Source organism: Maniola jurtina, chromosome Z (assembly GCF_905333055.1).
Source record: "Maniola jurtina chromosome Z, ilManJurt1.1, whole genome shotgun sequence".
Taxonomy (NCBI): Eukaryota; Metazoa; Arthropoda; class Insecta; order Lepidoptera; family Nymphalidae; genus Maniola; species Maniola jurtina.
The window spans coordinates 4,985,727-5,010,926 of NC_060058.1; the positions used below are offsets into that span (position 1 = coordinate 4,985,727).

The 25,200-nt window shown below is 34.7% G+C and overlaps 1 protein-coding gene and 1 long non-coding RNA gene across 4 annotated transcripts in view; one reads left to right on the plus strand and one right to left on the minus strand.

Annotated features, from left to right (window-relative positions):
* The first annotated feature begins 9,899 nt into the window (after positions 1 to 9,899).
* LOC123880601 lies at positions 9,900 to 23,529 on the plus strand. The gene is made up of 3 exons (XR_006799295.1): positions 9,900 to 11,109; positions 22,316 to 22,324; positions 23,518 to 23,529. It is a non-coding gene; the product is annotated as an uncharacterized LOC123880601 (long non-coding RNA).
* Positions 19,041 to 25,200, minus strand: part of LOC123880599 (neurocalcin homolog) — a 101,052-nt gene continuing 94,892 nt past the window's right edge. For 2 of the 3 annotated variants that reach the window (XM_045928795.1, XM_045928794.1), the window contains exons 2-6: positions 22,007 to 22,156; positions 21,896 to 21,922; positions 21,444 to 21,535; positions 20,334 to 20,522; positions 19,041 to 20,051 (exon numbers count right to left, since the gene is read on the minus strand). In XM_045928795.1, coding sequence (XP_045784751.1) covers positions 19,857 to 20,051; positions 20,334 to 20,522; positions 21,444 to 21,535; positions 21,896 to 21,922; positions 22,007 to 22,076 — 573 coding nt within the window. In that variant the 5' untranslated portion in view covers positions 22,077 to 22,156 and the 3' untranslated portion in view covers positions 19,041 to 19,856. Of the gene's footprint in view, positions 20,052 to 20,333; positions 20,523 to 21,443; positions 21,536 to 21,893; positions 21,923 to 22,006; positions 22,157 to 25,200 lie in introns of those variants that run through there. The other variant, XM_045928796.1, reaches the window with a different exon arrangement.

A 25,200-nucleotide genomic window follows, 5' to 3' on the forward strand; every position in this document is an offset into this window, starting at 1 on the left:
TTGATGGGATTTTCATGAATTTCTGTTCTGGTTAAATGGTGTTAGTGACGTCATCGGTATGCATCCGGTAACGCATGAGCTGGAATGATAAAATTGAACGAGGCCCTGACGGGAGGCTACGGCTCGTTTGAATCGAACGCACGTCCGGACTCCTCGCCGGCCACCCTCGGGGTGCCTAGTGGGCTTTTCGCTCAGCTTGATATATATTTTCCATTCCTACCGATGTAGGCTACTGCGGCTGTTGGTTAGTATCCGAGTGTGTCGTAGCGCCGCACTGTCCGAATTTACATGCGTGTTCACCCCCTTCGTTGCCAACGCCGCAAGTATCTTAGTCACGGACACCTAATATCATGAGCGCTATCAAACTTAATGGGGATGACGCCTAGGTCAAAAATAAATTATTTCTTAGTAATTACCAGTGTAAATGAAAAATTTATAACACCCCCAAGTGAAGGTTACAGTAACTAGAAAAGAGCTAATAACTTTCAAACAGTTGAACCGATTTTCTTGGATTATAGCTAAGGTCATTCTCGATCAAGCCACCTTTCAAACAAAAAAAACGAAATTAAAGTCGGTTCATTAGTTTAGGAGCCACGATGCCACAGATAGATTCACACGTCAAACTTATAACACCCCTCTTTTTGGGTCGGGGGTTAATTAAATAGAGGGTCTTCCAAAATTTGTAAGATCCACATTCGCTGCTTTAGTCCCAACAATTGACTTTCAGCAACTGCCATGATTTAATCTATACATATGGATAGATCTATATTATATATCAATCCCTAATCTGTATATGGATATCAACCAATCAATCAGCCTGTTTGCGTCCACTGCAAAAATAAGTCTTTCCGAGAGCGCGCCATCGCACACGGTCCTCCGCCTTCTTTATTCGCCCACTTCCCGCTAACTTCTTAAGATCGTCAGTCCAGCGGATCGGAGGTCATAAATCGTACCTGCGAAGAAATCCTCAGTCGTACTGGCATGTATGTACAGTGGCATGGGGAGGCAAAACGTCAATTTTTGAAGTATAAAATTAAAATAATGCTATTTTTAACCCCCGACCCAAAAAGAGGGGTGTTATAAGTTTGACGTGTGTATCTGTGTATCTGTGTGTCTGTGTATCTGTGTATCTGTCTGTGGCACCGTAGCGCCTAAACTAATGAACCGATTTTAATTTACTTTTTTTTGTTTGAAAGGTGGCTTGATCGAGAGTGTTCTTAGCTATAATCCAAGAAAATCGGTTCAGCCGTTTGAAAGTTATCACCTCTTTTCTAGTTAATGTAACCTTCACTTGTCGGGGGTGTTATAAATTTTTAATTTACACTTGTAGTACTTATATTTATATTTCATTACAATGTTTTCGTTTGTTCTAAGTACGACTTAGGTTATATTTAATATTATGTGAAAAAAAAATTATGTTTACATAAAATGTACCTTCGGTACGATTTAGGCAACCAGATGCCTTAAGATACCTATCTAAAAAGCCGTTGATTACAAAAAATTGTTTTTGGAATATCGCCCAAACGTAGAAACTTTCAAAAAATTAAATTCCTAAAAAAATATGCTTCGTAAGATCAAAGGTAGTTCGTTTTTAGTTCTAGGTCCTACGTAACAAATTTTTTTAGAAACGTCAGTTTTTCTAAATTCCCAATTTTTGAGGACGAGAACTCTTAAAATATTTTATATAAGGCGACAGAAGTACCTGCTACCGGTAGTCGGCCGCACTGGTTGGTTGCTCCAATATACCGGAATGCAATGCGGGTAGCCGCATCGTAGTGCGTACCTATGTCCTATAGCTAAAGAAATAAGCTTTACATTGCTAAGTACTTAACATTATTTTGCTTCCGATCAACCAATAGCTGGCTGCAATGCGGGCAACCAGACAGTGCAGTGCGGGTAATCAGACCTGGAAGATAGAGCAGAAGAGGAGAGGAGATTTCCGTCCGTAGGCCGTTAGAAACCATCTCCAATGGAGTCGGGAATACCTAAAGCACTGAGGCATTCATGAGGAACTTTCTCCTCCCCAAGGAAATAAAACGTAGGCACAATATTTAAATCGATATCGCTAACTAGGACGATTCGACGTCCAATATATAACAATTTCCAAGCGTCCCTTTCCCAACCTGTTCCATTTCCTATTTCTGCATAATAGATAACTTTATATACTTAGGTAGGTACCTACGCACATATGTAAATAAGCTCTCTGTAGTATAGGTGCTATACGGACCGATATATAGTTTAAAGATATACATATACATTGGCTTGACAATACTAGCCTCCCCCATACCAGGATATTTTACTTTCTCTGGACGAGGCCCCTCAGGCGCGTCGAACGCCACCCGGGAAGGGGGCACCCCTATCACCCCCTCGCTTCCTCGGACCGACCTTACGCATAGTATACACCATACAGAGAACTAATACCAGCCTCCATAAACTCATATGTATATGTAAACTTATTTAAATACGCAATTTGGAACGTAGGTACCCCTGCTGGAACGGGGCACGTTCCGAACTCGATTTAATTTAGCATGGATTTTAGTCAAGTGATTAAATCTAAAGGGTCTAACGACAAGTTTAGGCTCTAGCTGGCTTGGTTCTAATTTGATTTCTGAAATTGGTTTTATTTTCAAGGCGCATTACATACCTAATAGTCATTAACTCATAACCTACCTACGAATCCTTATTTGATAAGAATTAAATATTGGAAAAGAGCAACCGCCGAGTTCCTTGCTGGTTGATCTTGGTAGGAAAGGCATTCCGACCAAGTGGTAGTTCTTTTGTCGATTCAAAAGATTTGAATATTTATTTTTTTCATTTCTATTGATATTGTTTTTCGTATCCAGTGCAATAGCTGCGGTACTTACCTGCATTATAAAAATCCTTGATTAATATTATATTTTTTCCTTCCTCTTAGCAATAGCCTTCAACATCTTTGCAGCTCTAGCCAATCTGTTGTCTGCACACGAGGACCCTGGCTTGAAACTAGATTTTTATCTTTATAGCCTGAAGATAGTACTTTTAGGAGATAGATTGGGTGTCTCATTGATTTTGAAGCGCCACCCCTGGGCATCTATGAACTAAGTGTGGTTTTACAGTGACGCTTTCGCCAGCGCGGTTGGTAAGCGTCGCGGGTCCCGAGCTTTGAGTCTCTTGGATCGTTACTTAGTCGCGCGGATGGTCCGCGCTGACGGCAATTCGGCCAACCCGCTTACCACCCGCGCGGACGGTAAGCGTTGCTGTAAAACCAGCCTAAGGGTCAGGTATCAAATACCGCTCCTTACTGGACACCTCATTTATTACGCGTGCAAGTTCGGATAGAGTCAAGGCCTTGGATGAAATGCATCCAAGGTCGAGACTAAGTAAAAACAATTAATATTTTCTACGGAGGTGGTCCGTTTTTCTGAGTCAGGCCTAGCGTCGTGTTACACTATGCAGGTGTCCCTACATAATTAACCTACCTTTCCCTCATGCGCCGGCCCACATTGAGAATATTTATTTTCTTGCCCTACTGGACAAATGTCGTTTGGCACATTTCACACACCTTTGAGAACATTAAAACGAACGCCCTAGGTTTCTTATCGATGCTTTCCTTCACCTTTAAAGCAAGCTAGGTATATTTATTTGCTTAAACCCCACATGCCTCCGAGAGTTACTGTCTTAACATTTAGGCTAACACCGCCCCACAATCAGTAGTAAGTATATGCAACTTATCTACCTACAGTGATAACTTATAGGATTCTATAATGATTGTGCTTTTTCTCCAAAGAAAAAAAAATACTGTGTTATGATTCAACTCTGCAGCTCGAACTATGTATCTGGGACAAACAGACATCGAAATGATCCGATAAGTGATCTGTTTTAAGATTCCATACTAAAACAAGGTATCCTTATAGTTTCCTCCACAGTCCGTTCTGTGACAGTGCTATTTTATTCAGTATTAGTCCGGCGGGACGGCAATTCGATACGATCGGAGGCACAGAACACTCTGCTTAATTGCTCTAAGGGGCACAGTGGTACAACACCACCAAATTCCGAACTCTGGGCTGATACTGAAAATTTCTTGATCAAAACCCCAAGAGGTCCTTACGTATTTTTGGCCCGATCCGGACTCGAACCTAGGCTCCCATTTACCGCAGCCAAACATGCTAACGACTAGACCAACGAGGCATCAATGGGTCAGCTGCATTTATAGATACGCTACATAGACGAATAATTATGCAATAGGAATAAAAAATCCGGGTAGCCTACCTACATACCAAACATGAAGAGCCATTACGCACGGCCGACTAGTCGCTCGACAATTCAGTCGATGACGACCGTTTGAATCAGTTTATATGAAAGCCGCTGACTATACGCACGCAGTCGCCGCAACTCCGCGACTTCCATATAAATTACGGATTCTAACGGTCGGTGTCGACCAAGTAGCCGAACGACTTGTCGACCGTGCGTAAAGGCTCGAAGTGTACTGAAAATCATTTTTGTATACCCCCTGGTGCCAGTCAGTGTAGCATCTCCAGAGCCGACTCTATCAAATGAATCAAATAGGGGTAACTTGGTATATGAAAGGAATTAGGATATGTAAATGAAAGGCGATTGAGAGAAGAAAGATTTAATAAATAGATATAATAATTTTAATCTAAAACAGTAGGTATGTATCAGAACTAGATCGATATTAAATCAAAGATTGTTAGGAATTACAAATTGACTATACAGAACAATTTTTGACCTAAGTAATAAGTTTTGAGCCAAACATTTGAAGTGTCTAATAATATCGAACTTTCCACCCCATCTACAGGGAGTCAAATATGCAGGAGCCGTTCGTCATATACCTACTGGAGCAAGGCGTTTTTCGAAATGTATAATTTATTTTGAAAAACACCTTGTTTCATTGACTTACTAGGCTTGATAACATTGTTAAAAGAGTTACAGGGTACAAGAGGTACTTATCAGAACTAGATTAGAGTTTAAGATTTGTATCTGCAATTCACTGTCTCATATTATATGTATAACAACAGGTAGGTAGGTACCAACAAGTAGGTAGGTATAGACCTATCTACTTGTCATTATAAAATAAGTGATACGAGCATAAATTGATACCTATCCTTCTATCGAATTACTAGGGCGTGCCTACTCGGGCGAACGCGGTGCGACTTTGCAGATATGGAGTAAAGTCTTGATATCTGTAGGCACATAGGGTCATCGACTAGGGTGCTATTAGGTATTATAGACAAAACTTCGTATTTCGACAATTATTGGAATATTAGTAAGCTGATATTCAATAGCGTAAATCATGTAACATCGAGAACATGTTAAGTTATAAGCGATTTGATATGTAATGCATAAGGTTTCAAGTACAAAACTACTCAAAGGTAACGCAGAAACATTAATGTACCGCTGTTATTGCGTAGAAACTACCTCCAAAAGGTAATATCGTACCTAGTTCGTGGTTCAAGAGGCTCGCGGACCGCGTCTTCTGTGTACGAGCAGTCGCATTGCAGATTTTACTATCATGTTTCTCATTTATTATTAGGTAAGTACGTACTAAAAGGGAACTAAATAAAACTCTAATACCATAGATCGTAGCAACATATTTGACTATTTAGTAGACCTATTAAACACTGTTTTGTCAAACTAAAATAATATAATATTTTGTTACCACTAGAGTTCGGAAACCATAAATGGCATTACCTAGATAATGTTCACATTAACGGCTTCACTGTGTTAAGTGTGGAGTTTTACGGAAAGTGACTATTTTAGTTACTTTTGGGCATATTTAAAGGTACGTAAAAAGAAAGTATTAAAGAAACTCAAATGAAATGTAGGGTAGGTAACAATGATGATGATTATGGAGTTTATTGAGACAATGTTGATAATTGCGGTGATAGTGATGTTAATCATGAAAAGATTTAAATTGATTGACTTATTCGTTAGCGGGGGGCCCAAAGCCGTCAAGTTTTTTGAATAGGCTAAGCCAGAAGACATGCTCTGTCTTTTTAACCGACTTCCAAAAAAGGAGGAGGTTCTCAATTCGTCTGAATCTTTTTTTTTACTTTAGCTTCACCTACGTGAGCCCCGTTTGGCCATGGATTTCGCTCGCCACTCACAACTTTGGTGTCACCATTCATTCAAGGATCAATAGGGTCAAACAAGACTGCGTGAAGTTAAGATGCCCAAAATTTCGTCTACGCCACAGTGGACGTATTGCATTATTTACCAAAGAACCTGTTTTCCTGGCAAAGGAATGATCAGTCGTTAGACTACCTAGGCAGTCTCAACATTAGCTAGTTAATCTGAGTAACGATATTTGTTCTAACTTTACCGGACTCGGTCAATAACTTAGCTAGTTAATGTCAACACTAACTGTTTACGCACTTTAGTGGTAACGTCTATACAAAATATGGTCGGGATGTACACCATTTTTTCGGTCCTACCTATGCACTAAAAAATAAAAACCTTGTTCTATGCAAAACTGTCTATAGGAACAACTGCTTAGAAGGAAAGTAGGTTGCAGACGCGATGTTTTAAAGATGAGTAGTATGTACTATCCCCGAAAAATACCAACATTTTTGGTAACATCTCTGTTCGAAGAATGCTTTTGCTCCAAGTACTTTATTTGTTTTATAAATTAAATTATTTAAAAAATGAAATATTTCACCAGAGTTGGTAATTTCATTAAAGAAGTACCTATTAGTATAGTTTAACAGAGAAAGTTTTGCGTTTTTATCTTTTTTAAAGATGGTGTAGCATAACCATCGACCATATTGTCGATAATTTTTATATAGAACTATTTCTGCCCCATATGTGGCTACAATTACAGCCTACACGAGTTAATAGCACCCTGAAGTTACTAAACAAATGTTTAAATGATAATAAAATACATTACATCACTAATCATTTAACTATTAGTTAATGATACTTACAAAACGTACAGTTTACCTAATTAATCTTTCTTTAATCTCATATAGAACGTTTACCTTATGCACCATAGATTTTATAAGTGATTAATTATAATGTTAAAATAGTGAAAACCTTTAGATCATAATACATAGCAAGCTTAAGTGGAGGAGCCAACTTTTCTAACTACGTGTTAAGGGAAATGTGTGTGTCATAAGTCAATGTACCTACCTATTTTAAAAGCAACAAGTATACTGTACATGAAACATACATGTGATAAAATAGAATAAATAATCCAAGCAAATGGACTAAGAGCCAGTGCGTGCCAGACCTTCGTTATTTTAAAAAAGCTGTTTCTCTACGTATTGTCCCCAACACAGGGAGAAACGATCAACGACTATGAAGCTCGAATCTTGATCATTTTGGCAAATGACAGGTGATAAAAGTGTAAAAATCTTACAAAATATAAAGTCTAACTTTTTTGTATTTTTTCCGGAATAGTTTTAGAAATCATATGAAATCACTGTCTCGTTTTTACTGAAGCTCAAGTCTAAGCAAAGTTAAAGTGAAAGATTTAAATCGTAGTGTCGTAGCAACCCCTGACAACGCCTTTAAACTGTAAAAAAATAGACATAATACTTTAACGTAAGATTATTTTACACCTTTATTACTTATTATCTCCCAAAGCCGCGATGATCCAAACTTTATAGTCGTTGAGCGTTTCTCCCTGCGTTAGGGACAATACGCAGAGAAACTTTCAGCTTTCATAAAATAACGAAGGTCTGGCACGCGCTGGCTCCCTCTCTATAATCGGGTCAAAAAATAAAAATAGCACCTGCAACATTCTAGCATTTTACTATCTAGTACGGTGCTACCGAACCGTGTTCTAGACACGGTCCCTAATATTGTAGATTACTAAAATCATTAAGGCCAAGGTAACAGCTTACTGTTGTTTTTCGCTTATCATACTGGAAGACCGTAGGTAAAGAAAGCTATGTAGGATTACATATGTAAAACTATAGGGTACCTCCGTTATTTAGGTACTTTTATTATGTATATTTAAAATTTACAAATTTGAAAAATGTTGACATTGCGATAACTCAGTATTCACACGGTTCTTAGAGATTGTGATTCGGGGGCAAGTATTTGGATGCGAGATGCTCTCAACGGCAGCATCTACGGGGTTGTGCGGCGTTGCCGCTTCGCTACCTATAGAGAACAAAAACTGCGCCTCAGTTGCCAGCTGAGTACCTATGACTAACTAATTTTTAGGGTTCCTCACCCGAAGGATGCCAACGGGACCTTATAACTAAGACTTCGGTGTCCGTCTATATGTCTGTCAGCGGGCTGTATCTCGTGAACCATAATAGGTGGAGACCAGAAATTTTCACAGAAAGTGCATTTCTATAAATACCGACCTACTAAAAATTTCGAAATTGCGGCCACGAAAATAAAAATAAAATAAAAAGTGTTACTTCTTGTGCGAATCCGTCCTCGCACTTGACCGATTTTTTATGTCAGACCAAATTTGATACCTAATAATTTTTCCGAGTACATACCTACTATAAATGGTTTAAACCAGAGTAATTATTTATATTTTATGATTGGTTGTAGTTATGCATTTTACCGGAGTTCGTTTCGGAGCGCCATCTCGGAGCGATCAATGGAACTCTAACACAACTCAGCAAGTCAATCCATCTATACATATATGCGCCGTTAGCTAACAATAATAAGTATCTAAATAATTTTTAATTTTTGAACATTTTTTAAAAATAGGGTAAAATGTGCTAAATAAATAAATGAGAGTAATAAAAAATAAGTATGTAAATAATTTTAAATACGTATCAAACCTGCGTCTTGCTTCATGTTACTGTGTGATTTGTTTAGTGAATCGTGGCCTACTGGTCAAAGGACTCAAAGGCGCTCCGGGTATGATACCCTGGGGAGATGTAGGTACGAAATATTTTGAATTTGAATTTTGCCGGTTCCGCAACTTTTGCAATGTTTTTAAAATAATTTATCTTTGAAGTGTACAACGCTATCGTGAAAAATATAAATAATAATAAGTTTGTTTCGTAAATATTATAGGTATCTTAGATGAGTTGATAGAAAAAAAAATCTAAAATTTGAATGGAGATCAAACTAATTTAACACGAAGATAGGATTAATGTGGAAATTAATTACTTAATCAGCATTTAAATTTTTGAGTTTGTTTCTAAGAACTCAAGCGTTAGGTAAGTGGCTCAATAAACACAGGGAAATGACAATTTAAAAGAAATAGCAATTTGTTTGTAACATAGGTACCTACCTACATTTACTTGTAACATTTATTTAAACTCGAGATGTTAAAAATTAATAGAAATTTTTGATTAGGTAGGTATATACTCGAACTTATAAATAACTTCTGATTTAAAAAAATCCTCAATTTAAACTTTTCGATTCTTCGATCAACCTGGCCGTAACAGAGCCTTTAAAGCTAAGTTAGTAGATTATGTTAGTATGGTGGATTACGATTAACAGATACACATTATTTATTTATTTTCAGTATATAACTAGATAATTAGGTAGGTATACAATCAACTATGTTGTTTATATATTGTATAAGCATTACGTTGTACATAATTATAGTGTTAAAACTAACCTGCGGGCTGATTCTTAATTGCTACTAACTTTTGTTTAAAGGCACCCTTTATATTATTATCGGCAACAGTTTATTTTTTATGATTTCATATTTAAATGTTGACATTGTAATAAATATGATTAGTAAGAGTCTACTGATTAAACACGAATGCAGATAGGTTTATTATTTGAAACATGTCCGTAAGTTTATTATTCGCCAAATAGTTTGGACTCTAGAGTTGCTAGCCTAGTCTCAAGTATTTATGCGAATTGTTTCCAAGTGATCAGACCATAGAAGAGATAATACGATTGATTCTGTTAACAACTAAATTTTAGAGAGTTCGCATCCTCTTCTTACTAATACAATATGAAGAGGACAGACACAGTTTGACAGATTTAAATTTAATTTAGAGCTGTCAACCTCGTGACTTTAGCTGCCAGTCGCGAGCCTATTGTTTAAATTTATAGCGTGCACTAAAATTCAGAGTCTTCAAATGTAAAATTCATGTTCTGTCCCTTTTCAAGAATATTAAAAGGAGGAGGACGCAGATACTCTAAATTTAGTTTAGAGAAAGACAACAGAATCGGTACCAATGTCGGGAATGTAATAGATATAAAGATTACGCAATATACCTACCGTTGCTAGTAGAAAATTTTGCTACACGTACACCCAATCATTCACATTATAATTTCATAAAAAATTTACGAACATCTAACAATTATTATTGATACACGGTTAAAATTATCTATTAAAATATTCATCTCTTTTACATAATAACATCGACTTTTAGAAATTTATTTATTGCAGAAGTATCGAAAGTATTATTAAACAGCCAACGACATGCAAAGCCCTATTATACAACAATTAATAGGTATATAATAAAATAGGTAATTAATTGATAAATAATAGTTAATGATAAGTTTAAAGAAGTCGCTGTTTTCTGCAGGTACATTTAGAAAGAGATTGGGTTTTCATTTGTGTCTACAATGGGCAAAAGAGACCTTTAACAACATCAATTAACAATTACAGTCTCTGTATCCAATTTGTACTACATGTACCTATTTTTCTAGCGTTTGCTAGAAATAACGGAACCGAAAAGCAATTTATAAATTAAAACTTCCAAACCACATACGGATGTCCTATTTATAATATTCAGCTGATATCATATAAATAACGACCGTAATAATCATCCACAAATCCAATGGTCACTTATCCCGTACTGTAGGTACCAGGTCTATCAGGCTGTCATAAAATATAGAAAGTGTATTCCTATACCTAACGTTCAAAATATAATCACCTGGTACATAGTAACTAAATATGAAACACTAGAACGTACACTTTGATTGAATCCAATTGAACATTTTTTGCATCACCAATACTAAGTGATGCCTTTGTATATTTCGATTTGATAAAATCTTTTAGATAGAAGTTTTAGATTGCTTCTTTACATAAAGCTTATACTCTAACTACTTTTTTAATCATACCTTTTGGATAAATTTATTACAATGATTACAATATAATATATACCAAACCACACTTAATATTAACATACTCGTAAAAATGTCTTCTGTCATATTGAGATTAGTTTTTAAAATGTATATACTAGTATATATTATTTTCATAACATTTCCACAGAAGTTAATACTCGTAGGTACATCTTGTAACGATAATAACGACAACTAAGAACACAGATTTTTCTGTAGTCGTATAAATATTAATTAACCTTGAATGTCGTACACGATTATTTACTAAGAATCTAGGTACTCATTAACAGGGCTCTCTCCGTCACTCGCTTCATACAATCGTGGTTCCAATTTCATTTGAATATAAAGCAACCAAAGTCCATGAAATTTTGCAGACATATTCTAGTAACTAATATCTGTGTCTGTGGGGTTTTAGATTTTTCTAAAAATATGTAGTTTTAAAATTACAGGGGCTCAAAGATTTGTATGTAAATTTTTAAGACCGCGTAACTTTGAAACCGAATATTTTGACAGATATCTGGAAAACCACAGACATGGATATTGGTTTCTAGAATATGTCTGCAAAATTTCATGGACTTTGGTTGCTTAATATTCAAATGAAATAAGAACTACGTTTGTATGAAGCGAGTGACGGAGAGACCCCTCTTAAAACTATACCGGTTGGTGTTATGAAATTTAATGTTACGATAGTATTCCTATAGATTTAAGTTAAGCTATTTTGTAGGTAAAATACTTTCATTAAAACATGTACAGTTTACATTTAACAATACAATTATGTCGAATGATAGTTTAATATAATATTATATTTACTTATAGGTATATGAACGGTGTTTTATTGCTGTTCTCGGATTTTGTATGAACTACAACGGTTACAACGTCTATTTTCACAATATATTATGTTACTAGATTATAATAAACGAAAATTGCTTACATACGATTGGAGCAGCATCCGGACTTTACGTCTTTTATCAAATATTGCAAGATCTGAGGCTGGTATATCTCTCCGCTGACTATAGGCGCTTACGTCCAGCGCTACGATCTATCACTTTTATTCAGGAAAGCTTTCATAGTAATCCAAAAGCGCGTACAGACTGGTTCCCAGTTCTCACCTAAGCGAAGCAGAGAGGAATGTGCTCAGTGAACCTATCAGATTTTTATAAGATGACGTGAGAGTTTTTAAGAACTGATGGGTCGATTGAAGAAATCTCCCCTCTGCTCCGCTTTGCTTAGGTGAAAACCGGGCTTTCGTAAGCTTAGCGTTGTGGCTCTTCAGCGCGGACCGAACAGCGTTATTCAGAAACGTTTCGTATTGACCACTCAGCGTCAAGAATCAGCGCGCGAAGGAAGCCAACCTGTATGGTGATCCGGAAGCTGCCTTTGGTATTTCCTTTGGTTTTATCCCAGTGACGAATATAGTTGTTCAGACAGAAATCATTTTTACCTATTTATTCCATTGGATCCACAAGAAACCTCAGAATAAAAAAAAATTGCAATGGGTCGTTAAAATCATCGATATTAGGTATATATAAATAGTTCCATTCCATAATAAAATAAATAAGTGAAAGAATATGCGTTAGAGTACTGACAATAATAATATTGTTTCTATTTGTTTTTGTTATACAAACCACGCGATATTGTTATTAACAATCATAAAGAAAATCTAAACTTCTGAGCGTACGTCCGAATGAATCTAATTGTGCAAATCAGCGTAATTTTTGATAAGTGCGGCTTTTATTGATGATCTGCCTCATACTATAATATATAAATAATATCGATGGCTAAGAAGTCGCGACATCATTGGAATAAAATGGGAAACACTAATATCTATTATTCTTATAAAGATAGCTCCACACCTGCGTACGAGCACGAACCGAACCATGCACACAACGCGCATCAACCTCCTATGGACACATCACTGGCGCGCGACTGCGCGTCGCGAATTTATTTATGTATCAAGTTTGTACTCACTACCTAAAAATCACGAATATGTGCACGCCGTGACTTATACAACATGCACGCGAACCGCTCACAAACCACTTGTAAACGCGTCGACATTATGTCTTACGATGCACGTTGTATCCATGATTCGTGCGCGTGCGCAGATATGGATCAGCCTTTACATACACAATTGAACCAACATTACCTAGTTGTCGTGAAGTTAATCGCAGGTATATGCCAATTTAAATTGAAACGTTTAAACTATTATTCATTAATTATTTATTTAAAGCGTTTTTAATAAAACAGCGTGATGATTAATGTTTCGAAAATTGTAAAACCCATATTACAGTTTTGGACATTAAACATTTTTGTTTATCACTTTATATGATATTATGAACACTGATAATTACGTTTCTTTCTTTCAAAATCATTTTCTTTTTAAGTGACCTTTCAGACCCTGTAACCCTATCCACGGAATGAAGTTAATAAAGTGCTCCCTCTGTTGCGTAATCCCATGTATATGATAGAGCCAAAGATCTCAGTGAACGCTAACCATTTTCAATCACAATCACCAACGAGTTATCACAAAACTAATGTTTTTTAATTGGATTTCGAAAGTTTTCTGAAAACATTTTCGGATTGAATTTCGAATGTTTTTGAACACGTGTCTGTGATCGGTCGGTGTCTCAAAATGGTTAGCACCCACTGAGACTTTTGGCTCTATCATTTGTACGGATTACGACAGAGAGAGCGATAACTTCATTCCGCGAATAGAGTATAATATAGTTTCCTTTTTCAAACATAGTGCAACGAACTTGTTTACACACAGTAAACAATTATTCATTATTACGAATAATTTACACTGATTTATTCATGTTTAAAATCGATAATAGACACCTAAGTCGACGTTTTATTACGGTCTATGATACAACATTTAATATAATTATCACGTCTTTTTTTTTCAAAATAATAAGCCATTCGTGTTTATAATTATTATAAAAGACTAACGTTATCATTCTTTTCACTAACATTATTTTTAAGTGCTTTGAACACTATTCATTTGCTTAAAAATGTTTTGAGATGGGTACTTTTTATTGTTACAGTTTTATATCGTAACAATACTAAATGACGTTTATTTCTTGCAAAATCGTAAGGCATTCGTCATCGGCCAGATTCAAACTTTTTAAAATATGTAGTAGTATTATATTAAAAAGTTATTAATCTTACAATAATATTGTTGTTATATATAGGTACTTCTTGTTTAGAATCAGTTTTAGGTCTTAAGTTGCCATTGAATATTTTTATTAACTTTATAATATGATATCATAATTATTAAAATATCACACATTTGTTTTTTTTTTTATAAAATCATATAGGTACTTTTTTTTTGTTTGTCACCGAGCAGATCAATCCTCCAAAAATAAATTGTTTACTTGTAAAGAACATATACAAATATAGAATAGAAAGTGTAACTAAAAAGATGCCGAAGTTATAGTTCAATTTTAAAATTATTTAGGCACATTTATTAAATCAAAAATAATACACAATAGGTAGCATTGTGCGGCGGGAGATTGTGCATTTAGTTTTATTACTTTAGATTACATAGCATATGATTTAAATGTAAGCGAAACGACATACATGTCAGTGCAAATAATATAATTTAATAAAATAATAATAGGTATAGTGAATAATATTATATTATTTAAAAAAATTCTATCAGCGTCAAGTATTATAAATCAAATAAAATATAAAAATAAAATAAAATATACTACTGCTGAATAGTATATTATTAAAAATTTCAAATATAAAATATGCGCATAAGCCTAATCAATAAAGCAATATCCATATGACAAAATAAAACACCAACACACAAGTTTTGATACTAGTTTACAACAGAACTTACAAAAATCATTGAAAATTAAATCATTAAATCATTGAATTTGAATTTAAAATTTGCCAATAATGTAAACTAATTGTACTCTCATTGTTTAAACATATTTTGTAAACTCCCTTTTTACAAGTTTTGTTAACAACTACAGTCACAGCTTGTGTTTGCTGTACATAAAAAATAGTTATGTAACTACATGTAGAATAATATAGTCATGTTTAAGACCTTGGTGTAAATATTATGCCATTTTAACACCGATAAACAAGTTTGATCCTAGTTTTCGACCAAATTTGTAATAAAATATGTCAAAAACATAAGTTTTGTATACGAACTTTCATACCTTGTTTTTGGTGTAAACAAAAAATGGCAACAACCACTACATGTAGAACACGGTCAAAAACTTGGCGGAACTTCAGTGTAACCGCTGGTTTACACCAACAAATAAGTTATTGTAACTTGTTTTTAACAAAACTTGTAAGAACCTTGTCAAAAACATGTCAAACAATAATCTTTGTATTGGCATTGTTTAAACACATATTTTGTCTCTATTTATATTAACAGAATGTAGAGACAAGTAATTTTTTTTTTAAATTTGCCAAGTTTTATGTACAACTACTATCTGAACTTGTTTTTGGTGTTAACATAAATAGCAACACAACAATACATACTATATGTAGAAAGCAAATAATGTTTTATATCTTGGTGTTAACGCGGTGGTAGAAGACATGAAAATGTTATGCAACCGTCTTCCACTAGCAATAATCACATAGATAAATCTTTTTTATCTGCCATTTACAGGACGACCTGCTTTTATATTTCGATACACATACTTCGATAAATTGACGAAGCTGCGATAGGATAATATTCCATGATTTGAAAACTTCGAACTGGGTTTGTACGGCCGTATTCACAAACGTTACTATGAGGTCTCACAGTAAGCTCGAACGCATAGTGTAGGTTCCACCAATCAGATCATTGTAAATTGACGTGATACAGTCATCTGATTGGTGGAACGGACACTGTGCGTTCGAGCGCACTATGAGACCTCATAGTAACGTTGGTGAATACGGGTGTTAGTGTATTGAATAAAATTATTTAAAATACTTAAATTAATAAAACAAAATCCATTGAGTCGACAAATTGCAACGAAATTCTATTCCTAAGAATTATCAGGTCTTCCAGTAATCGGGGAACGTATATAAAAATATATAAATACATGTAAATTAAAATACATATAGACATTTCACAAACCTGATAATTCCGTTGTACTTTAGAAATAAAGCTTGGTACACGAGAAAAATAAATGGATTTTAATATGTAGCAACGTCATAAAATTGATGTTTAAAATTTTTTGTGAAATCACTATTTACAATGCTATTCTACAGTTTGTTACTAAAACACTCTGTTACTATATCTGATGTGAGTCATTCCATCAATTTAGTAAAAACCACTTAACTTCTCTAATTTTTTAAAATGGCATATAAAACATATTAGAATCACGAATGGTATTTTAAGCGCGATTGCTGTAATTGGTTCGAAGGTTTCCTTAACTAGACTGGGGCATACTGTTAGTTGAGATGTCTTGTAACTTTTTATCAAACTAGAGTTTATAACTTAGGTACACTTTCTAGCAATCTACTAAGATTCTTCGCGAAACTGTTAAATAATTATATCATTAAGATACGCGTTACATGTACTGGTTATTTGGTGTAAGGACTACCTTACCTACATGTTTTAATTCCTGAATGCAAATACCTCATGAGAAATTTAAATAAAATAGTAAAATGAAGGGCCTATTAAATAAGTTTGTAACTGGCAGGAAATATTGGACAACAACTTTGGAAAGAAATTTCAGCTTTGTGGAGTATTATCTTTTAGTAACTCATACCTGTGATGTTTTGTCGGTCTCAACGACAGAGAAAACACTATGCAACTATAATATCTCTTTCTAAAGTTTGATGTGCAATATTTCCTGCCTGGTACTTGCAGTAATGTTATTATATAATATTAGCTGTTCTATGTAAAATGTTTATTGTATACAAGGTGTAAAATAGTTGTCGTTGTCGGTTCAATCACGAGAGATGGTTACAATAATCACGTGCGAATCATATGTGGGTGTCAGTCAACAAATATCTCCAAATATGATAAGAAAACAGGACGATGCTATACCGTAAAAATATACAATATGCGCTATTTATTGCCACAAACACACGAGAGGATTGCACGTAATAGCGTATAACCATCAAACTAAATCATTATGTTTGCGAAATAAACTTAAATTTTGTAAAAACAACTAAGTATACCTATGCATGCTTTTCTTTGCGAATTACTTAATGTCACTCTAAAGTGGAACAATTGTCGACTCTTAAAACTATTGATAATAATAATTTACACTAACCATTGTGGTATGTTACAATCTTCAAAAACAATTTAAATAATAATAAAATAGAATAATACTTAGACTGACTCGTGATTAAAATAAGCTTAAACGATTGATAAAACTAAATCTTAATAATATCAGCTACACAAATTCGTTAAATAAATCATTAAAATTTATGAAAACCGTAAAATCATACTTGTCATAATATAGTTTGTTGCGTAAATAGTGGTGAGATTGTGCAGATATACTTGTATCAACTGTGTCACATAATAGTAACCTGTACATTGTTATTGGCGAATTGCACATTTGACTATCAAAAAGTATGGTACCCTTAAATGGTATGGTAAAATATGGTACATTTGATTATGTACCCATTTTGAATAAAAGGCGTTGACTTTTGAGAGTTTGTAAAATTTAAAAAACTTTTAACTGAATCAAATGTACCTTATGGCACTCGTGCACATTTTGGGCCTGGCCTCACTGGGACGTCAGCGTGATGTTTTATTGACCTTATAAAGCTATAAAAATAACTACATATTATAAGGTACCACCATACGGTAATAATACGGTCCGGGTTCTTTGAAAATTTCCAGTAAAAGCTTGTTGTATACACTTATTATAACAGCGGTCACTTTCGTATAAATTAACAATCATATATACATAATTTTAACTTATGAAACTACAGATTGTAATCGTTTCATAAAATTCTTAATTTAAAGGACTTATAATAACAATTTAAAATATTCAAAGAAGACGTGATATTTACTGTCCTCTGAAGTACACTTATAATTTATGGTCATCTGATTGTTTTATTTAGAATATGTATTTAAAGGCTGATAATTTTATTTCGCATTAAAGAGGCGTTAACTCTAGTCTACCAAGGTACTTATACCTTCGTTGCTCTTTTCGTGGAGAGCTTAAGAGTAACGTTTATGATGTACATTCATGTAGTTTTCTTTAGTTTACTAATACGTGAACTCTCGCTTTAGGATTAATACCTCTGTACGGTATTGAATAACGAAAATAGGCACAATTTTCATATTCTACGTAGATGAACATACAGTACTTATTCGATTCAAAATGACTACAAAACATTGATTTCCCACATAAATGAGTGTCCACATAATCCGTATTGACCGGTGATTGGTTCAACTAGCCACAAGTACTTAAACGTGCTTAATGTAAGAGTTGTAAATCGTTATCTATTTGTAAGGTCTAACTAGAAAAAGTACATAACACTATAAATATGTAACTTATCTCGTATTTAGAATAATCGTTCTCAACTACCTACCAATGGCCGTTTGAGTTATAACTCTAAGGTGTACTTGCAACAACCGTTGTTAAGTGTGTTTAAGTTAAATTTTATACATCTGTCCTTTTCTTGTCAAACACGGAATTAACTTGTCAAAAAGTAACACTATTGCCTTTAACTAAACCAGATTAAGCAATTTGATGCAAGTGGGCCTTAGTTTTGAACAGTGGACATGCTTCATTAACGCCGTGATTATTTTAAAATGAGCACAAAGTGAATAATCATTTTCTGCATGCATTTATAAAAATGTTCAAAACTACTATAGTGTGGAGAATATGATAATTAGCTCATCCGAGAAATCATTTTTCAGAGATTCGCGTCGTTGTTTGGATTTATTTTGACTGAACATTGTAATATTTACCATACTACGCGAAGCACAAATCGAGATTCGTGGGGACGTTTTCAGAAACTCGCCTGGGAAAGCACAAAGTCGAGATTCATAAAGATCGGAGGAAGGCAGCTGGTAAAATATTCATAATTCATAATAATATAATCATGTTTCAAGCGCGTTCCATCGTAGCGCTAGTCTATATAATTAAAATAAAATGACTCATTATGTCCACGCGATTTATTTTGATAATAGAGTTTTCAATGAAATTAACGACAGCTGCTGCAATTTAAACGCAGAAATTATCTACCTCTATTTATTAGATATGAATTCAAAGTTTAATTATGTTTTTTTGTAAAATTATAGTATAGAAGTGTACTCTTGGTACCAATTATAAGCTTAACGTTTTGTCCCCATGTTCAATTGCCGATTCACTTAAAATATTCTTATTAATTACAAACATTATCATGACATATGAATATAAATAGCGATTCAGAGATAACGCAAAAGCGACAAGCCGTCAAACTAATGCATTGATCCATACCTGATCCCATTGCTCCTTTGGCCTAAACATTAATGGACTTATATTCAATCATATTTCTAATAAAGCGAATAAAACGCGTCTCAATAAATTATTCTTATCTATGTATACTCCCGACAATTTTGCTTCGAGATAAACTTTATGGAATACAATACTGGAAGCTTAAATTCTAACCATGTCGAATCAAACGCTTTTGCGCCAAGTCCAAATCACAGTAAATACCTCGCCAAAAGTTACAATAATTATATAATAACTATGTAAGGAAAGATATGGATAGAAAGGCTGCATAGAACACAAAAGAGGAAGAATTAAATAACAGCCAAGCAGCAGGCCACTCTCGGAAAGTACGCAGAACTGCGCGCTTAGCTTCTTAGAAGCACAATAACAATGCATAATGTACAATTACGTTCCTAGTTCTGGTATGAGTTAACTGATTCTTGGTTGGACCGTAGTTATTTAATATTTGAGGTATCACTGAGATTGTGGGTCGCACTGCAACAGTCGTACAATGGATGGGTCACTCTTCGCGCCTTCGATAAACTCTTCGAGAGATAACTTGCCATCCTTGTTTCTGTCCATCTGACGGAAAATTTTATCGGTTCTCTTCTCCGGCGTCGATTCATCTTCGGGCATTTTCATAACAGATCCAACCATTTTGTATATTGCCTGTAAAAAATAAACATTTATGTATGACACAATCATCCATACTATGCACACTAATATTATTAATTTGAAAGTATGTTAATAATCATTTGGAACATTTTACTATGATATCACTAATTTTAGGTGTCTATCTTAGGTTACTTCGCTTTTTAATGGACATGATTGCAAAGTCAGTAGATATTGGTGCTAAACTTGTGGACCTTGACTCTTGAACGTAAATATAAGCAAATATAATATACAGCATATATATGATTGATTGATAAGAAATAAGATAGATCAACTCACAGTAACAATTTCAAGCATTTCTTGTCGTGATATATAACCGTTGCCATCAAGGTCATACATGGAGAAAGCCCATTTTAGTTTCTGCTCTAGCTTGCCACGCGAAGTCACACTTAAAGCACATAAGAACTCCCGGAAGTCGATGGTGCCGTCCCCGTTTGCATCGAATGTTCGAAATACATGTTCGGCGAACTGTAACGAGATGTAAAAAAAATTACTAAATTTCCATATTAGATGTAAACTTTTTAATGTGGCTTGAGCTTGAATATTGAAAAATAAAGAAAAAAACGGCAATAGACTAGTGGTTAAGACCTCAACCTTTTATTCGGACTTCAATCCGGGCACTAACTTTTCGGAGCTATGCGCGTTTAAAGCAATTAAAAATGACTTGCTTTAACGGTGAAAGAAAACATCTTGAAGAAACCGCCATGTTTGAGAGTTCGACATAATAGTCTAAAAGGTATGTGAACTTTGCTAATCCGCACTGAACTAGCGTGGCAGACTATGGCCTAAAGTCTAAACCCCTCTCATTCTGAGAGGAGACTCGAGCTCCATAGTGATCCAATGATGGGTCGATCATGATTAGCTTGAACATTACACTCTAGGGTCTCCATAAATATAACAGCTACAATCCGTGAACGATAAAGCATAGAAATATTACTTCGTACGCTCGATTATGACGCATCAAATCCTTAGCATGGTGGGGTGCAATAAGATTGTAACTCCGTAACTGTCACTGCAAATCCGCCAATCACGGCAGCTACCAGTGATGGATGCCAATAATATATGAACCAATAATAAGCCTGTTGTGATTTAAGCTAATTTTATTGCTTCCGTGTTACATTACGTGTTTGAGTTCGTTCGCGGTTTCTATGTTTTGTCATTCACTGGCTATAATGGCAGAAGAGCTATAATGTAGGTCGCAATAATTTTCATTCTCCCCATACTATGTGCTCGTAAATCGAGCGTGAGGTGAAAAAACAGATCAATAAAACAACTTTACTGATCGAGTAAGTCTCATTTAGTTTTGCCTAGGCAAGCCAGTGGTTGTGTTTTGAGTGTTTTAAGAGTATTTACATAAAGAAAACAAAATATAAAATATCTTCATCTTACCTTACTCGCATCTCCATACGGAAAGAAATTCCCATATATTTTCTTAAATTCTTCTACTGATAAATGACCACGAGGACAATCTTTTAAAAAACCTGAAAGAAGTAAAAATGTAGGTTATTAAGGGCGATGGCGTGCTACGAAATATAAATATTTAAGTACTCTATCTTTTGCTTTTCTACATATTTTGTTTTCCTGGGACGAAACGTATAGCCTGTCCTTCCTTCACCAGCCCGGCTAGCATGGGCAGTAGATAAAAATTATATCCACCGATGTCATAGAAATCAGTGGATATAATCTGGGATATAATTTTTATCTACTGCCCATGCTAGCCGGGCTGGTAGTGAAGCTTTGTATGCCTTGAAATCGGTTGAGTAATATTTAAGACGTAAGACGTAATAATCAAAGCAACACACTTTCCAATTAACTCATATTAGTTAAAAATATTTATTTACCTTTATACCATTCTTGTATCTCCGCATCTGAAAAATAAAAGAATAAAACGTTATCTAACTATAAAATTTGAAAAAGTGTTCGTAAAATAATTAGTAAAAAGCTGATCATACCTGAAAATTCTGTATTTTGTTTCAGATCTTCTAAAACCTCAGGTTTTAGTTTGCTATTTTGTTTACCCATTTTTGTTATTATTTTATCCTTCCAATGAAGACTCTCAAATTACTGCACAGCCTTTATAACTCTTAGATGATTATTTTGCCCTGAAATATGTAGAACATATTTTTATTTATTATATCTACAAAGTATTAGTAACAACAAGTATTAAATATATGTATATCTATAATGAGAAAAATAAACATATTTATGTATGTTAGGCGCAATATATATAATTATATATGTATAAGAAGAATTTTTATAAGATTGAGTAAGTGCGTCAGTCAAGATATTTTCATGAAAATATTTGTACGTGTTTTAGAGAAAAATTATCTCAAGACGTTCACATAATATTATATATCTGTCTATTACCATTTACAAAATACATTTATTTAAAAAGAAAACTTTGTTACCTCTTCCTTGCTATGGGAATAAGATAAGATGATCGATGATGGGTGATTTGTAAAATATAAACAAGATAACAACTATTTTTTATAATTTGTATATTATACATGAATAGGCAAAATGTGAATCATTAAAAACATGTATTCTTCGGAAAAAAAAACAATAGACTTTTAGGGACAGTGGTAATTTGTCATCTATTACAAATGCCTATCATACTAACGATGCTGGTAACACTGACATTATCTAAGACATTGCAAAATTCAAAATGTTTGTAAACGTGTGCATGTAACTTAGCACGGTAAATGTTTAAAAAATGTTACTCAGACTTGGAGGTCCATTGGAAACAATAATACTGAGCGCCTGGTTTTGTCAAGACATAAATACGTCATACGACTTACGATACATGTTATTTTGTTCTGAAAATAAGAGTTACGAATATAAGCTGAAAGACGTAAATCAAAGTTAAAAGATGTCATCTTAGTTTCCCTCGGATAGTATTAAGTCGACTTTTACGTTAAAAAAAACGCATCCACGTAGCACAAGGATATGATAAGAGTATAAGTATAAAATACTAATTCAAAGAAAATTTCTAAAAATAATATAAGTGAACTCCGTCATATTTGTGTATTAACTTGGTGTATTTTAATAAAGTGATAGTCATAAGTTGGATATAAAGCTAAACGACCACCGACATATTTTGTGCGATTAGCTAAAATACTTGTATCTACAAGCATATCAATACAATAAAATTAATGGATAGTACGCCTAAAAATAATAATTACATAACCTTAGCGTCCTTTAATTGTAAGTCTGTAAAACGGTCTGCGCCGCATGTGCGGCACTTATGTCAAAAGGTCGACATAATCGCCCTCCAAGAAACTTGGCTGCTGCCTCACGACATCAATTTCGTAAATGAAATTGATAAGGATTTTAGCTGTTATTCGAAATCTTCGGTAGACACCTCTGTCGGCGTGTTGCGCGGCAGACCGTACGGAGGGCTAGCGTTAATGTGGCGCAGATCAATCTTTCCGGATGTCACAATAGTGGATTGCAATAGTGATAGATTAATTGCTGTTAAAATTAGGACCCATAACTGTGATATGTTAGTATTTAGTATTTATATGCCTTGTGATAGTGATAAAGTAGATGATTTAATCGAATTTACGAGCTGTCTGTCGCAACTTAATGCTATTGTTAGTGACAGTAATATAGAAGTTGTTTTTGCTTTGGGCGATTTTAACGCGCATCCCTGCGCCCGCTTTGGCCGGGAACTTTTTGAATTTTGTTCGGCCGAGTCTTGGGTGTGTGCGGACGTAGATCTACTAGGGTTGAACTCTAATACTTATACTTTTATGTGTGAATCGAGTGGCTCAAGAAGATGGCTCGACCACTGTTTAGGCACGGAGGCGGCGTTTAGAATAATAAAAGGTGTAAGTGTAGTCAATGATATAAACTGGTCAGACCACTTTCCGCTGCTGATAGATATAAATATTGACGTCATTGTAAAAAAAGTAGAATGTAATATAGGCAATACCCGTAACAATAGCAGAATTCTCTGGAATAATAGAAATCTCGACCAGATTAATCAATACGGAGAATTTTGCTATAGAGAATTAAAACTAGTTACCTATCCTAGTCATTTCGATAGCTGTGATAAAGATAACTGTGATACGTTAGAGTGTAAGTTTATCATTGACAATATGTATGATGATCTGATAAGTGTTTTACAGGCCGGAGCCGACTTAAGTTGTTCTCGCACCGGTACAGGACAAAAAGGTAGACAGATCGCTGGTTGGAACTACCATGTAAGATCAAGTCATGAACAAGCTCGACTTTATTTTAGATGGTGGATTGACGCTGGTAAACCTGACCATGGACTTATATATGAAAATATGTTAAAATTTAGAAAAGTATTTAAAAGCAAATTAAAGTGGTGCCAAAGAAATGATGAAATGATAAAGATGTATATAATAGCTGGAAATAGGGATAAAAAGAACTTTCCAAAATTCTGGAAAGCCACTAAAAGCCTTCAACATAAAGATGTCCTACCTGTGTCGGTGAATAATGAACAGGACCCGAACAGAATCGCTGACATGTTTGCTAATCATTTTAAAGTCCAACCCATGGAAGTAGGTGGTGAGCAAAATGCTGAGGCCATTGCCTCCGATACAACCTTACAGAAAAAGTCATCTGGCGATCTAAATAATATTTTTACTCCTGATAACATTGCGAAAACTGTAAGATGTATAAAACGTGGGAAATCTCCGGGACACGATGGCCTCAGCATTGAGCACATACTCTATGCCAGTGATGAAGTTTATCGGGTCCTGTCCATTATATTTAAGTTATGCTTAAAGCACAGCTACTTACCAAAGGACCTCATGAAAACGATAGTAGCCCCCATCGTAAAAAATAGAACCGGCGATCTGTCTAATCTTACCAACTATAGACCCATATCGTTAGGCACTATTGTTGGAAAAATACTGGAAAGGCTCTTACAACCCGAACTGACTGGGAACTTTAATATTGACGATGCTCAGTTTGGTTTTCGTGCTGGACTCTCTACAGATTCAGCCATTTTAAGTCTCAAATATACTGTGAACTATTATGTTAATAGGGATACTTCAGTATATGCATGCTTTTTAGACCTAAGCCGGGCATTTGACCTCGTTAACTACAAAATATTATGGCGTAAACTTGATGGTCATGTACCGAAAAAATTAATGAACTTGTGGAGATTTTGGTA